General features: G+C 50.4%; 2 protein-coding genes across 2 annotated transcripts in view; both read right to left on the bottom strand.

The window, feature by feature from the left end:
• Window positions 1-961: 961 nt before the first annotated feature.
• On the bottom strand, window positions 962-3,778 carry MRPS24 (mitochondrial ribosomal protein S24; the record flags this gene model as incomplete). Its single annotated transcript, XM_083625800.1, has 3 exons — window positions 962-1,521; window positions 2,510-2,621; window positions 3,680-3,778. Coding segments are annotated over 3 exons (495 nt in total), but the record flags the coding sequence as incomplete, so codon positions are not given.
• Window positions 3,779-10,128: 6,350 nt separating this feature from the next.
• Window positions 10,129-15,116, bottom strand: part of NPC1L1 (NPC1 like intracellular cholesterol transporter 1) — a 46,296-nt gene continuing 41,308 nt past the window's right edge. Inside the window, exons 18-19 of the mRNA XM_083629263.1 lie at window positions 14,212-14,374; window positions 10,129-10,875 (exon numbers count right to left, since the gene is read on the bottom strand). Coding sequence (XP_083485389.1) covers window positions 10,679-10,875; window positions 14,212-14,374 — 360 coding nt within the window. The 3' untranslated portion in view covers window positions 10,129-10,678. The remainder of the gene's footprint in view (window positions 10,876-14,211; window positions 14,375-15,116) is intronic.

Here is a 15,116-nt window from a genome sequence, read left to right on the forward strand (position 1 = left end):
CAACCCATCTATCAGAGCAGCAGCAGCAGCAGCAGCAAAAAAACCCAAACCTTTCCAGGGTGCAAACCTGAGCAGTGTGTATGGAGGTCCTGGGCTGTCCAGATGACAAGACCACCACCCCCCCACCCAGCCTCACTGATGTGGTCCAAAAGAAAGCAGAGCAGTACATTTGGCACCAGCTTGGCTGCAGGAGTTGCCAGAAGGAGGCGTACAAGGTGCCATCCAACCGTCTTAGGAACTCCGCTTCAGATTTGTGTGAGGTTTACTCCTTAGCCTTTTCTTCTCCCAAAGAAAAGCGGCCCAGTTCTCTGAACAGTAAAGTTATCCCCTGCAGAAGGAATGCACTGCCACCCACTGCCTGTGTGAACCAGATATTCTGTAAAGGTAAAGCGACCCCTGACCATTAGGTCCAGTCGTGAACGACTATGGGGTTGCGGCGCTCATCTTGCTTTATTGGCTGAGGAAGCCGGCGTACAGCTTCCGGGTCACGTGGCCAGCATGACTAAGCCGCTTCTGGCGAACCAGAGCAGCGCACGGAAACACCGTTTACCTTCCCGCCGGAGCGGTACCTATTTATCTACTTGCACTTTGACGTGCTTTTGAACTGCTAGGTTGGCAGGAGCAGGGACCGAGCAACAGGAGCTCACCCTGTCACAGGGATTCGAACCGCTGACCTTCTGATCAGCAAGTCCTAGGCTCTGTGGTTTAACCCACAGTGCCACCCACATCCCTAATCTTCTGTAATTGGCACCAAACGGAAACCTGCAGGACCACCGCAAAGAGGCTGCCATATAGGAGGGGATGCTTTGAGCAGTTTCTGCACCAAGGCTGCTATAGCCACAAAGATACTTCAATCCCCTGCCTGGAGCAGGGCTAAGCCCAATGGACGTCAACAGCTTCTGGGATGCTCCTGGCATATAAGTCGAGAGTCCAGGAAAACAGATCTGGAAAGAGCCACGAATAAGGGGCACAAACATTCTTTGTTTGGATTTCAACAAAAAAGCCCCAAACCCCAGCTCCTTTCACAGCAAGAGTCCAGGGCTCAGTCATTCTCTGAGCCTACACAAGCAAACTGAGTGTCTTCCTTACAAGGTGGCTACCAAGCAGAAGTTCCCAGGTGCCCATGACTCCCTCTGAAGTCCCTGGCTGGAAGGCTCCTGCTCCTGGCTCAAGAAGCAGGAGGAACCAGCTGGGTCTTGGCTCAAAGACAAGCTCTCCCCAGCAGGGACGGCCAGAACTAAATATACTTGTAGACCACCTTCTCACGAACCGTCTGCACTTCCATCTTGACGGGGCACTTGTACAGGAAGGAGAGCAACGTCTCTGTGTAGCCAATCAGGAAGTAGAACTTGGAAGGCCGCAGCTTCTGCAGGAAAATGGCGCAGATTATCAGTGTGTTGGCACGGCGCTTCAACACAATATCGCTGGCCAGGCAGCCATGGAAGGTGCCGTAGATTAACTTGCGGATGAAGACATCCTCCACAGAGCGTTCAGCTGCCCCTCCCTCGCCACTCAGGTTACCTACAGGGTGGGCAACAACACAAGGGGAAGTGGGGGTAGGTCATTAATTCATTAATTATTGTATTTCGATCCCACTTTTTCCTCCAAGGAGCTCAAGGTGGTATACATAGTTCTCATCCTCCCCATTTCATCCTTACTGTGAGGTAGGTTAGGCGAGTGTGAGTGACTAGCCCAACATCACCCAGTGGGCTTCATGGCCGAGTGGGGATTCAAACCCTGGTCTCCCAGGTCCTAATTTGATGTTCTAACCTCTATACCACACTGACTTTCTGTATCAGGGAGCACCATCCTCGCTGTGCTCTGCATTCAGGAGGGTCATAGCTATTGCTGGTGGTTTCAACCAGCCCTTTGGTTCACAACTTCACTGGGTTGCAAAATGGCCGAGCCAATGAGGACATGGCTCACAACCTAGGTCAATTCCAGGGGGAATTATTATGCCTTTATTGAATTGCATTAATTGTTTTGATGAATTGGTGGTTGTCTTTTTGCTTTATTTATATGCTGCTGTGTTCGATATGATCATGATTGCAATGTATGTTTGTGATTTAAGGCTCTTGTGGTTGTTGTGAGCTGCTTTGAGCTCAGCATCTGTTGCTGGAAAAGCAGAATTACAAATATTAAATCAAATCAAAGTGACTGAATACCCTTCCAAGGAGGCCAGGTTTGGAAGAACTTTGTATGCAGCTCATAACAAGTCCCAAGGGAGTATCTATACCTACCAAGAAAACCACCCATTGCAGACAAGAACACTGAATGAGTTTCTCTTTTCAAGACACAAGTGGTGCAGAAGATGTCAAGAGTGATGACCCCCCACCCCACACCTCCTTTCTCCAACAATAGTGTCCTAGGCCCCGTTTGATGACAACAGCCCCAAACCCAAAACCTTCCAGGAAGGAGTGGCGGCAGACCACTTGTACATCTTAACCTTTTCCAAATACAAGTGTCAGAACAGCCCATTCCCTCCCCCCCCCACTGCCCCCCAACTCACTTGTGTGCTGGGAGAGCCAGCCCTTGCGGTGTGCAATGAAGTGGGGTGGAAGGGCTTCCTCGTAGGTTACGGGCTTGTCTCCTTTCCCAACACGAACCCGAGCTGCTCGGTTCTGCAAGAGAGGTGTTGCAGGAGGTGTTTACCTCTCTCACACAAGCAGCATGTGTGCGCACAGCAGAATCCTATGCCATCTTTATAATAATGGAAGGCATCTTGCCCTTGCCTGCAGTGCCACAATACACAGGAAGCCAGGGGTGGGCAGAGCCTCACAGCCCTCTGGGTGATTTACAATACATCCACAAGGACCTTTGACTCTGGATTTGGCACCAGAGGGAGTGGTTTTTTTCTAATGCAGATTGCTGTGCAAGGAACATTTATACAAGAGAAAGAAGACTCTTGGGGAAAGAAGACCCAACCCCCCCACCCCTGCTTGAATGCTGTGGTGCTGATTATGATCCCCTTCCTGACCTAGCCTTTCTATTGAAAGGTCCTGACAGGGGTGGGGGGTAGAGGCTCCCTTGAACCCAGCTCAGCTGTGGCATGCTCAGGGCCCCTCACAGGCCTAAATGTAAAGGTAAAGGGACTCCTGACCATTAGGTCCAGTCGTGACCGACTCTGGGGTTGCAGCGCTCATCTCGCTTTACTGGCCGAGGGAGCCGGCGTACAGCTTCCGGGTCATGTGGCCAGCATGACTAAGCCGCTTCTGGCAAACCAGAGCAGCACACAGAAACGCCGTTTACCTTCCCGCCAGAGCGGTACCTATTTATCTACTTGCACTTTGACGTGCTTTCGAACTGCTAGGTTGGCAGGAGCTGGAACTGAGCAATGGGAGCTCACCCCATTATGTGGATTCGAACTACCGACCTTGTGATCAGCAAGTCCTAGGCTCTGTGGTTTAACCCACAGTGCCACCCGCACCCCTGGCCTAAATGTGAGGGGACCTAATTCATACAGAAAAATCCCTCTGCAGACAAAATGAAAGGTGCTCCCAACACCTTTTAGCATGGTATGTGGTTAGCTTTCTTCAGCAAGCAAAGTCAGAGAACCCCATTTGAAGCCCTGGCCCTAAAAGGAAAAAAACCCAGTCTTTCCTGCAAAAAGGCTGAGTGCTCCACAGCTCTCCCAGGACAGCAGCCACCCAAGTATCTTTTGGATCTCTCAGGCTCTTACCTTACAGCAGGCAACACTGGTCCGGAAATCCCGCCTTGCACAGAGGTGCCAAGAAGTATTGCCAGGACTCCCTACAAAGGCCTGAGAACAGAATGACAATCAGCTATTCATCTGACACAATGGAGAACCAAACCAAGCACTTCTATGCATATTTTTAGGTTAGCTCAAGAGCTCCCCTGTAGTACAGGGGACACAAGCACACACCACACTTTCTAGGTCTCTAGCTCCCACTACTCAGAGATGCTGTTGCCTCTGAACAAAGAGGTGCCATTTAGTTATCAAGAACTAACAATTTTGGCAGCACTCAGCCTCCAAGAAGGTTATGTCCTCAAAAAAGAGAGAAGAAAACTAGAATCAAGGGACTGGCTACAGAGATGGTGGAAAGGTTTGAATTGTTTGAGAAATAAAGAACAGATCATTAAAAGGATGTATACACGAATGAAGAAATCTACAAACCTAAACACTTGGGTAAATTTTTTTATAAAGAGGGAAATAACAGCTACATTTTTGTGGGAGCATGCTGCAGACTGTCATGTCAAAAAGAAGACTTGAATGATGCCTTCCTAGATCTAGAATCATAGGACCCTCAGGGTCATCTAGTCCATCTGTCTTCTATGCAGGAATCTTTTATCCAAGGTAGGGCTTCTGTTCGAGGACCCTGAGATTAAAAGTCCCATGCTCTACTGACTGACCTATCACAGCCAGATGAGCACATTTTCAAAGAAGAGATTTCAACTATCCTGATATATACCGGAAGGCAAGCTTTGCTGAATCTAAAATTCCTGATGCCTGGCTGACAACTTCATCTTCCAGAAGCACTGGAAGCTGCTTGCATGTGGGCTAGACAATACAGGCTATTTTTAGGTGATGGACTGTACCAAAGAGTGGCTCCTGGAGAGAACAGGCAAGTTGGATGCCCTAGGGTTCCATTCTGGGCCTGGCATAGTTGAACATATTCCTCTATGACTTAGATGGAGGATGCTCATTAAAGCTGCAGAAGACACCAGACTGTGAGGGGTAGTGAATACCTTTGAAGGCAGGAGGACGCAAGATTTATCCTGACAGGAGAAGAATAGGATGAGTGACACCTGGCTTAGCAGGAGCACGTGTGAAAAGGAACTAGGGGTCTTAGTAGAACACAAACTAAACAGGAATCAGGAGTGCACTGTGGAGTAGCTAAAAAGGCTAATGCAATTCGAAGTTGTACCACCAGAAATCATACAGCGTCTAGACTGTGAGAAGAAACGGTTCCAAAGCTCTGCTCTCCTTTGGGCAGGTTTCACCTGGAGTGGCCAGTTCTGGGCCACACACAGTTTAAGGATGATGTTGACAAAGTGGGACATGCCCAGGAGAGGAAGAACAAAGATGGTGAAGGTGCTATGAGGAAATGTTGAAGGCATTGGGCATGTGCAACATACAGAGACAATTAGGAGACATAAAGGTCACCTTTATGTCTAGACAGCATCTTAAAAAGCAGAGACATCACCTAGCCAACAAAGGTCCGTATCGTTAAAGCTATGGTTTTCCCAGTAGTGATGTATGGAAGTGAGAGCTGGACTATAAAGAAGGCTGATCGCCGAAGAATGGATGCTTTTGAATTCTGGTGCTGGAGGAGACTCTTGAGAGTCCCATGGACTGCAAGAAGATCAAACCCATCCATTCTTAAGGAAATCAGCCCTGAGTGCTCACTGGAAGGACAGATCGTGAAGCTGAGACTCCAATACTTTGGCCACCTTATGAGAAGAGAAGACTCCCTGGAAAAGACCCTGATGTTGGGAAAGATGGAGGGCACAAGGAGAAGGGGACGACAGAGGATGAGATGGTTGGACAGTGTTCTCGAAGCTACAAACATGAGTCTGACCAAACTGTGGGAGGCAGTGGAAGACAGGAGTGCCTGGCGTGCTCTGGTCCATGGGGTCACGAAGAGGCGGACACGACTAAACAACAACAACAAAAGGTCACGTTCAAGGTGGCGGTTTTGTTGGACCACACTTTCCCCCATCCCTAGCTGGGTCTGATGGGTTGTGGTCCAACATCTGCAGGCCACCACCCTAGCTGCCCCTGACGCACATGAAGTTGGGTAGGGCTGCAACTGAAGGTAAAGAGATTTAGACTGAACTTCAGGAAGAACTTCCTGATGCTGAAAGCAGCTGAAGGTTCACCGTGCCTGTTCCAGGCTTCACTGGAAGCTTTTAAGTGAAGGCCCCTTAAATGTAATTTGTCACGTTTATATCCCGCCTTTTTCCCTCCAAGATGCTCAGGGTAGTGTGCATGGCTCTCCCCACTTCCTTCAATAAATCCCACAACAACAACAACAACAACCATAGCTGTCAACCATCCCTTATTTGGCGGGAAACTCCGTTATCCCAGCGCCGTGTCCCGCTGCTGTCCCTTATTGATGATGCCCCTTAAATTTCCCAGGTTTCATGCTCGCCCGGCTCAGGAGGGAAGCAGCGGCTCGGGGTCCTCCATGTCGAGAGAGTGCACACACGAGCTGCTGCGTCTCCGTCTCTCCCCTTTCCCCCTCAGGGGCGCGTCATGAGATGGGTGGGCGGGCAGCCCCTCTCTTGCGAGACTTCCGCCACGCTGCCAGGGGAAGCCAGAGGCGGCAGCAGCAGTGGCTGCTGAGGAGGTGGCCTGAGGGAGGAGGAAAAGGAGGAGATGGGGAGGGACGCAGAAGGGCAGCGCTTCAGCGGCGCCGCAACCGCCTCATGCCGGACTCGTGGGCAGCGTGGGCGACATTCTCTCTCCCTCCGTCCTTCTCTCTCAGGCGGGGAAGGGCCGATGGAACTCCTTGCGCCAGGACAACGGCAACCCCGACGTGCTGCTTAGCATCCCCTCCAACCAATGCAGCATCTTAATGTAGTGATTTCCCCCTCTGCATCCCTTTCATAACTCTATTTTTATAAATCATCTGTCCATCCATAGCCCAAATTTTTACCACAAGTTTTCTGTCAATCCTTCCAATGTATGTAACTCTTGACAATAGCTTTTCAACTAAATTATAAACTTTCCCCATTCTTTATTAAAGAGGTCCTCTTCCTGGTTTCTAATTCTGCCTGTAAGCTTTGCCATCTCGACGTCGTTCATCAGTTTTGCCTGCCGCTCTTCTTTGGTGGGAGTTGTAGACCCTAAGGATCATCTAGTCCAACCCCCTGCAAAACACAGTCAGTGGCAGCAAAAGCAGCATGGCTCCATCAGTGCCGGTTTTATGTATAAGCTAAGCAAAATCCTCTACTGCTAGAGGACAAGAATCCCAAGACTACATTAAAGGTAGCTAAATTCTGTGCATCTGCAATCAATCGCAGGAAGCAAGTGGTATTCCATAGTGACTAAACCCCTAAATGTTAATTACAGGGGGCACGCTAATAATTAATTTTAATTTTTATATTTAAATCCTTGTTATATTCATATTGTCTTTTGTATTTCTGATATATATTTTTTATGATCTGTGATATTGTGTGTGTTGACGCTGGTCTGTGACCGTATTAATAAATTCATTCAAAATCCCTTATTTTGGCTGCTGATCCCTTATTTTCGAGGCTGCTGGTCCCTTATTTTCAAATCTGTAAGTTGACAGCTATGACAACAACCCTGCGAGGTAGGCTGAGAGGCAGCGACGCCCCCCCCTCAACGTCACACGCGGGGAGCTTCCTGGCCGAGTGGGGGCACCTGAACCCTCCGCAGCAGCGCGTGAAGCCCCTTCCAGCCCCCCCCCCCAAGCGACTTCCTGGCCGCCCCCAGACTCGCCTCGAGGCCCCGCCGAGCCGCCACCGCCGTCCTCCACCAGGGGGCCGCCATCTTGGGACGCGACGTCGGGAAGAAGGATGAACGGGCCAAGCCTCGCGAGAAGAGGGGAGGGCGGAGGTGCCCGGATGTACTCGGAGACTAGCGATAGAGAGGAAGGGAGGGAGAGCTCGAGCGCCAGCACGTTATGGGTCGAGTCCAAAGAGAGAAGCCGAGCACGTGCTGCCTTGCAACTTCCGGTCGCAGTGCGACACCTCCTGGCCCTTGCCAGCCCTGAGTTCCAGTGACTTCATCTAGATTTAAAACGGGCATCCAGTCTCTCAGTGACTATTCCAGGGGTGATCGGAGCTGATGCGATTTCACCCGCAAGTTGCAGGAAAAAATATTTTGCTCAGAGAGCTGTCTGGCAAGGATGGCTATATCCAGAGAGAAAATGGGCTCTTCTGGTTTTTTGTAATTTAAAAACGATAATCCAATCGAACAGCAGAATATAAAACTTGGAATCACAGAATTACATAGTTGGAAGGGACTATGTGAGGGTCATCTAGTCCAACCCCCTGCAATGCGGGAATGTTTTGCCCAACTTGGGGCTTGAACCCATGACCTTGAGATTAAGAGTCCCGTGTTCTACGGACTGAGCTATCAGTTGTTAAAACAAGAGGGGAAAGGTCGTGTAATTTTCTCAATTGGAATTCTTGTATGGGTAAAGAACATAAGAAGAGCCTTCTGGGTCAGGCCAAAGTCCAGCCTCTGGTTCCCACTGTGGAGAATCTCATAAGCAGAACCTGAACACAAGAGCACTCTCTGCAACTGAGATTCAGAAGCATTATTTCTGCCTCCGACTGTCAAAGTAGAGCATAGCTGTGGCAGCTAGTACCCATTGATGGCCCTCTCCTCCCTGAATTTGTCCAGTCCTCTTTGGAAGCCATCCAGGTTGGTGGCCATCACTCCCTCCTGTGGCAGTGAGTTCCATAGTTTAACTGCACTGCATGAAGGACTTTCTCTTAACCTGTTTTGCTTCTTCCAGCATTCAGTTTCATTGGATGTCCATGGGTTTTAGTGTTATGAGTTTCATATTCATCTTTATGCCCCCCACCCTCAGATGTAAGATGGGGCAGCTGCTGAGGGCCGGCCTGGTGGTAGCATATTTTCTGTCCCCAGGCCCAGACAGGGGGGGGGGGCATATGGGCCACTTGGCCCGGGCCTCCGATTCCAAAGGGGGCCTCGGTCAGCATATTCACAATTGCTAGGAAAGCATATTTAAATGTAAATACTTCAAATAATCCTTTTCCCTATGTATTTTTATATTGTATATCTATATTTTCCATTTTGTCTTTATATGCAGATATAGTTCAAGCCTTGAAATAAAACTACTTGTCAGCATAACTTTTGTGAAAATTATTTACATACTTATTTATAAGACTTCAGTTATCCCCAGGGTAAAAACGGGGGAGCACATTATCTACCTGGCCCGGGCCTCTGCCTGGCTCTGCAAGGCCCTGTCTGTCCCTTCCTCATGGGCTTGGTGCCTAGTGCCCCGTTTTTGACATCCAGGCACGTTGACACCAAATGGTTTCTTTGCAAGCCCCGTCAACCAGCCAGTGATCAGCCTTGCCTTCCAGCCCAGCCATATTGAAAATGAAAACGACCCCGGCATCACCCATGACACCCGAAGTTGGGCAAGCAGGTGTTGTTCTGCGGCCCTGATTAGCCCATGGCTGCTTTCTATAGAATTACTTTCATACACACCCTGGATCCACCATACGGAAAGGAGGGGAAATCACTAAAGCAAAATAATATTTTATTTTATTTTGTGGAGGAGAGAGTAAAACAGGGGAAGAGGGGTCTCTATGTCTCCTCCTGTGTTCTGGAGGAAAGAAGGCACGGTGACGTCTTAGCGAAGGCCCTGTTTGCTGCCCTTGGCAGTGGCGTAGCGTGGGGGGTGCAGGGGGGGCCGGCCGCACCGGGCGCAACATCTGGGGGTTAGGGCAAATCCACGGGTTAGGGGGCGCAAATCCACGGGTTAGGGGGCGCAAATTACTTGCCTTGCCCTGGGTGCTGACAACCCACGCTACGCCACTGGCCCTTGGAGCAGTTAGCCATTTACCTCCCTCCTCCATACCTGCCCTGTTTTATATGGGGTTATGCCAAGTTCTGATGGCACCAGATGCTTCTGACTAAACCAACCAGTCCACAGAAGCTTGTGACTCAGGCTCACTCTTTGCTCACTGTTGCCCCAGGCAGGCCGACTAAAGTGAAAGCTATTTGGTAGGTTATGGGATGTGGGTGGCGCTGTGGGTTAAACCACAGAGCTAGGATTGCCGATCAGAAGGTCGGCGGTTCAAATCCCTGCGACGGGGTGAGCTCCCGTTGCTCGGTCCCTGCTCCTGCCAACCTAGCAGTTCGAAAGCACGTCAAAGTGCAAGTAGATAAATAGGTTCCGCTCCGGCGGGAAGGTAAACGGCGTTTCCGTGCGCTGCTCTGGTCAGGGGTCCCTTTACCTTTACCTTTATTTGGTAGAGTGGCTTCAATAGGAGGGGGTAAAAAACGGGTGTTGGGGGTGGGCCATTATTATTCCCCCTCCCGCCTAGAGCCACAGCTCTGCAACCCTGTGCAACCTCTGAAGCCCCATCGTTAGAGGGAAGGGCAGCTTTGACCAAGAGACAAACCACCAGAGAATTGCCGAGGAACACAAAGAAATGTGTTTGTGCTGCTTTTGATCTTTATTCCATTTCCACCCCATCTTTCGCACACGGAACTCAAGGGAACGTCCATGGGGTTTTCAGACAGGCCCCAACCACCAGAAGCGCAGAGGCATTGGCAAGGCGGCCCCATCGCACATCTGTCCCAGTCTTATGTCCTGGTTCTCCTTCCTCTTCAGAGGAGCATCTTGTGGAGGAAGAAACACCTGGAATCACATCCTCCACCAGGCTGGTGGCTGCAGAAAGTGGGGGACCACAGGCGACCAGTTTGTGGGGTCCTCCAGCTCTTCTTGGTTGGCTGGGACAAGGCCAGAACTCTGGTTTACAAATCTACCCACATTAGGCAGATTCTTGCAGTTAGGAACCAGGTTCTTACAGATAACACTGTACTGTTGCCCTCTTGCTCACAGGGATGCAGGCTGGAGAATAATTACTATTGGGTGTGCGCACAATCACGCACACACACGACACTCGCTTGCGGGGGCTGCTGTCATTGCTCCCCGCACCGGCCAGCATCCTTGCTTGCCCAGAGCCTCTGTCCTGTGTCTGCCTAGATGCCCGCTCCTTCTGGGCAGCTGCCACCCACTCCTTCAGATCCCTCCTGCTTGGGCCTGTCCTTTGGAGCTTCACTGCAGCCACTAAAGGCTTGGTTCTGGATCCCGTTGCTGCTTTCAAGAGCAAGGCTGTTGGCGATGACCAGGCTGCTTTTTGTCTTCTGCTGCACATTCAAGTGGATGCTATCAGGCCCTAGTGGGGTGGGAGAGAAAGAGGTAAAGTCAACCACTAGACTCCTTAACCTCACATGAAGCACCCACACCACATGGCAGCCATTCTGGAGGACAGTTGCTGTCTCGGTCAAGGAGCATGCACAGCAACAATGCCCACTTACACCACAAAGAACTCATAACCCACCTACTCTCAGCAGCCAGAAACATCATAACCAGACACTGGAGAGAGCTGTCAGGAGTAAGCATGGACCAATGGTACCAAATAGTATGGGAAACAGCTCTACTAGAAAAATTAACCAATAAACTGAAACTGACACGGGGACAAACAGAAGAAGACGCCTTCACCATGGTATGGCCTCCCTTTATCACATACACAGCCCAACAAGACAATGACAATAATCCACTAACAGCATGCAAATCAATATGGCTAACCTGATCCAAAACACCCACCCACCCCTAGTGGGGTGGTGTGGGGACAAAAAGAGGTAGAGTCAACCACCAGGCTCCCTAACTTCACATGAAGCACCCACACCTACATGGCAGGTGTTATGTTTTGAAGAGCTTACCCTGGCCACCAGGCATATTGTGTATACAGTGGTACCTCTGGATGCGAACGGGATCTGTTCCGGAGCCCCGTTCGCATCCTGAAGCGAACACAACCTGTGTCTGCGTGGGTCGCGATTCACCACTTCCTCACATGCACATGACATCATTTTGAGCATCTGCGCATGCGCGAGCAGCAAAACCCAGAAGTAATGCACTCCGTTACTTCCGGTTTGCCACAGAGCACAACCCAAAAATACTCATCCCAAAGCTACTTCAACCCCTACTTCAACTATATGACTGTATAGTTTTCACTCAGGTCCACTTCAGGTAATTTAGGCGGGAAACCCTGGGGTGTTGTTGTTATAATGTTGACAGCCGGCTGTTCAGTTCAGCTCCAGCTTACTATAAAGAACCACTTGGAGAAATCTCTGTGTCGTCTGCTTTGTCAACCCACTACAGTGGTACCTCGGGTTAAGTACTTAATTTGTTCCGGAGGTCCGTACTTAACTTGAAACTGTTCTTAACCTGAAGCACCACTTTAGCTAATGGGGCCTCCTGCTGCCACCGTGCCGCTGCAGCACGATTTATGTTCTCATCCTGAAGCAAAGTTCTTAACCGAGGCACTATTTCTGGGTTAGCGGAGTCTGTAACCTGAAGCGTATGTAACCCGAGATACCACTGTACTTAATAGCAGCCATTCTGGAGGACAGTTGCTGTCTCGGTCAAGGAGCATGCACAGAAGAGAAGCGCTGACCACCATGATTTGTTCATAGCTGTAGTCTGATTGCTGGGAAGAAGGGAGCTCATAAGAATATAAGAAGAGTCTGCTGGATCATGGCCCATCTAGTCCAGCCTCTTATGTGAACGCCCCAGATGCCTCTTTTGGAAGACCAGCAAGTAGGATTTGAGCGCAAGAGACCTCTTCCCTCTTGTAGTTTCCAGCAACTGGCATTCATAAGCATTGCTGCCTTCAACCGTGGAGGCAGAGCAGAAACATCGTGGCTAGGAGCCATCATAGCCCTCTCCTCTGTGAACTTGTCTTTTAAAGCGATCTGAATGGGAGGCCATCACCAAGTTGGACAACCATTGCTGCCTCCTGTAGGAGCAAGTTCCATAGTTTAACTCTGTCCTGCATGGCATGGGGGGGCTTAATAATAATAATTTGTACCCCGCCCATCTGGCTGGGTTTCCCCAGTCACTCTGGGCAGCTTCCAACAAAGATTACAAATACATTAAAATGTCACACATTAAAAACTTCCCTGAACAGGGCCGCCTTCAGATGTCTTCTAAATGTCAGGTAGTTGTTTATCTCTTTGACATCTGGTGGGAGGGTGTTCCACAGGGTGGGCGCCACTACCGAGAAGGCCCTCTGCCTGGTTCCCTGTAGCTTTGCTTCTCGCAGGGAGGGAACCGCCAGAAGGCCCTCAGCGCTGAACCTCAGTGTCCAGGCTGAACAATGGGGGTGGAGACGCTCCTTCAGGTATACTGGGCCGAAACCGTTTAGGGCTTTAAAGGTCAGCACCAACACTTTGAACTGTGCTCGGAAACGTACAGACAGACAGGCACTGTGCTGAGCGAGTGGGGACTTGGTACAGAGCAGTGCTGCCAGCTCTTCAAAAGTGGGGTGTATTCTAAATCAGCAAGTTAAAGCCGGCACTGAAGATAAAACTGGATTAAACAGCTTACATGTGTTTTGCTGTGCTATTAGGAAATTCTTTTTGCACAGTTTGGTTTTGAAATGCATTGTTTTCTTTGCTGCAAGCCACTCTGAGCATCTTTTCGTGTGGGTGTGAGAAAGTGACATGGGGAAAAAAGCGAATGAATGAAAGCTCAGCTGGATTTGCATCTTTCCGAAACGCTGGAGAAGAGAGGAAGAGATGGGCCCGTTCGACAGGAGGAGAACCCAGAGCGAGGTCTCATGGAGAGAGGAACCCCCTGCAGCAAGCAAACTACCTCTGCAGAGCACTTCTGAAATATACTCAGAGTCGCAAAGTGATTTCATGCTCTTTATTCAGCTCATAGTGGTGAGGAGGAATGAATGAATGTCCCCTCAAAGTATCTGCTTTATATACATTATTTACACAATGGGCTGCACATGATTGGCTAATTCCGGAATTCTACTGTAAGCCAATCAGATTGTGGATTCACTTCTATCTGGAGCATGATTGGGTGGCTCCTGCCAACCAATCATACTGCTGCATTGTTCTAAGACCAATCAGACTGCTGCAGTTTGGATCCTATTCAACTCAGTACATAACAACTTCCTTAGAGTCATTCAGGAAAGAGCAGTCCTCTCCCACCCCACGAGCAATGGTGGGCAACCACTTCCCCCTCCTGTCGCAGGCAGCTTAAACTGTGCCTCCATCCCCGTGCCCCTGTCCTCTTTGCCCCTCATTACAGGGACGCAGGTGGCGCTGTGGGTTAGACCACAGAGCCTAGGACTTGCCGATCAGAAGGTCAGCGCTTCGAATCCCCGCGACGGGGTGAGCTCCCGTTGCTCGGTCCCTGCTCCTGCCAACCTAGCAGTTCGAAAGCACATCAAAGTGCAAGTACATAAATAGGTACCACTCCGGCGGGAAGGTAAACGGTGTTTCTGTGCGCTGCTCTGGTTTGCCAGAAGAGGCTTAGTCATGCTGGCCACATGACCTGGAAGCTGTCTGCTGGCTCCCTCGGCCAATAAAGTGAGATGAGCGCCACAACCCCAGAGTCGGCCACGACTGGACCTAATGGTCAGGGGTCCGTTTTACAGGCTGCCTCAGCTATTGCCCCTCTTTGTAGGGGTCCGGCTTGGGAAGGCAAACTGGCTCACCGAAATAACTGAGGGCCACAGGCAGGAAGACGAGTCCGTGGAGCATCCCCAGCAGTGTGATGATGAGGTTGAGGCGGAAGAAGAAGATCTGGATCAGCTGGGCTTTGGCAAAGGCCAGGACTACGATGCCCGGGAGGTTGGTCATGGCCACACCGGCAAACACCTGGAGGGAGAGCAAGCAGACAGCACAGGCTGGTTATACCCAGAAATCTGCAAATGGGGGAGAAGGAGCAGAGCTGACTCACACAGCGGGGACTGCCTCTGCAGGCAGGTGAGGAGTGCTATGGCCTTGGCAGCCTCACCAACACAGCCCAACGCCCAGTTGGTTGCCCACCAGATGGGCATAAACAGCTCCCAAGAGTGGAAGTTGGAAAGTGGAGGGAGAGGCTGAGGAGCTCCCATGCCAATTTGGAGCTGGTTCTGGATGACCAAAAGCAATGTGTTTATTTGGGGGGGCAGGGGGGGTGAGAAGAGCACAACTGATTCTGGAGAGGGGGAGCAGAGGTTTGGACAGCCATCCATCGGATTTTTTAGCTGTGATACCTGCAACGCAGGTGGCGCTGTGGTCTAAACCACTGAGCCTACGGCTTGCAAATCAAAAGGTCAGCGGTTTGAATCCCTACGACGCGGTGAGCTCCCGTTGCTTGGTCCTTGCTCCTGCCAACCTAGCAGTTCGAAAGCACATCAAAGTGCAAGTAGATAAATAGGTACCGCTCCGGCGGGAAGGTAAATGGCATGACTGGACCAAATCGTCAGGGGTCCCTTTACCTTTACCTTACCTGCATTACAGGGAGATGACACTTGGGGTCCCTTAGGTAAAGGTAAAGGGACCCCTGACCATTAGGTCCAGTCGTGGATGACTCTGGGGTTGCGGTGCTCATCTCGCTTTACTGGCCGAGGGAGCT

The sequence above is a fragment of the Podarcis filfolensis genome (assembly GCF_964270895.1).
Source record: "Podarcis filfolensis genome assembly, chromosome: 8".
Classification (NCBI taxonomy): domain Eukaryota; kingdom Metazoa; phylum Chordata; class Lepidosauria; order Squamata; family Lacertidae; genus Podarcis; species Podarcis filfolensis.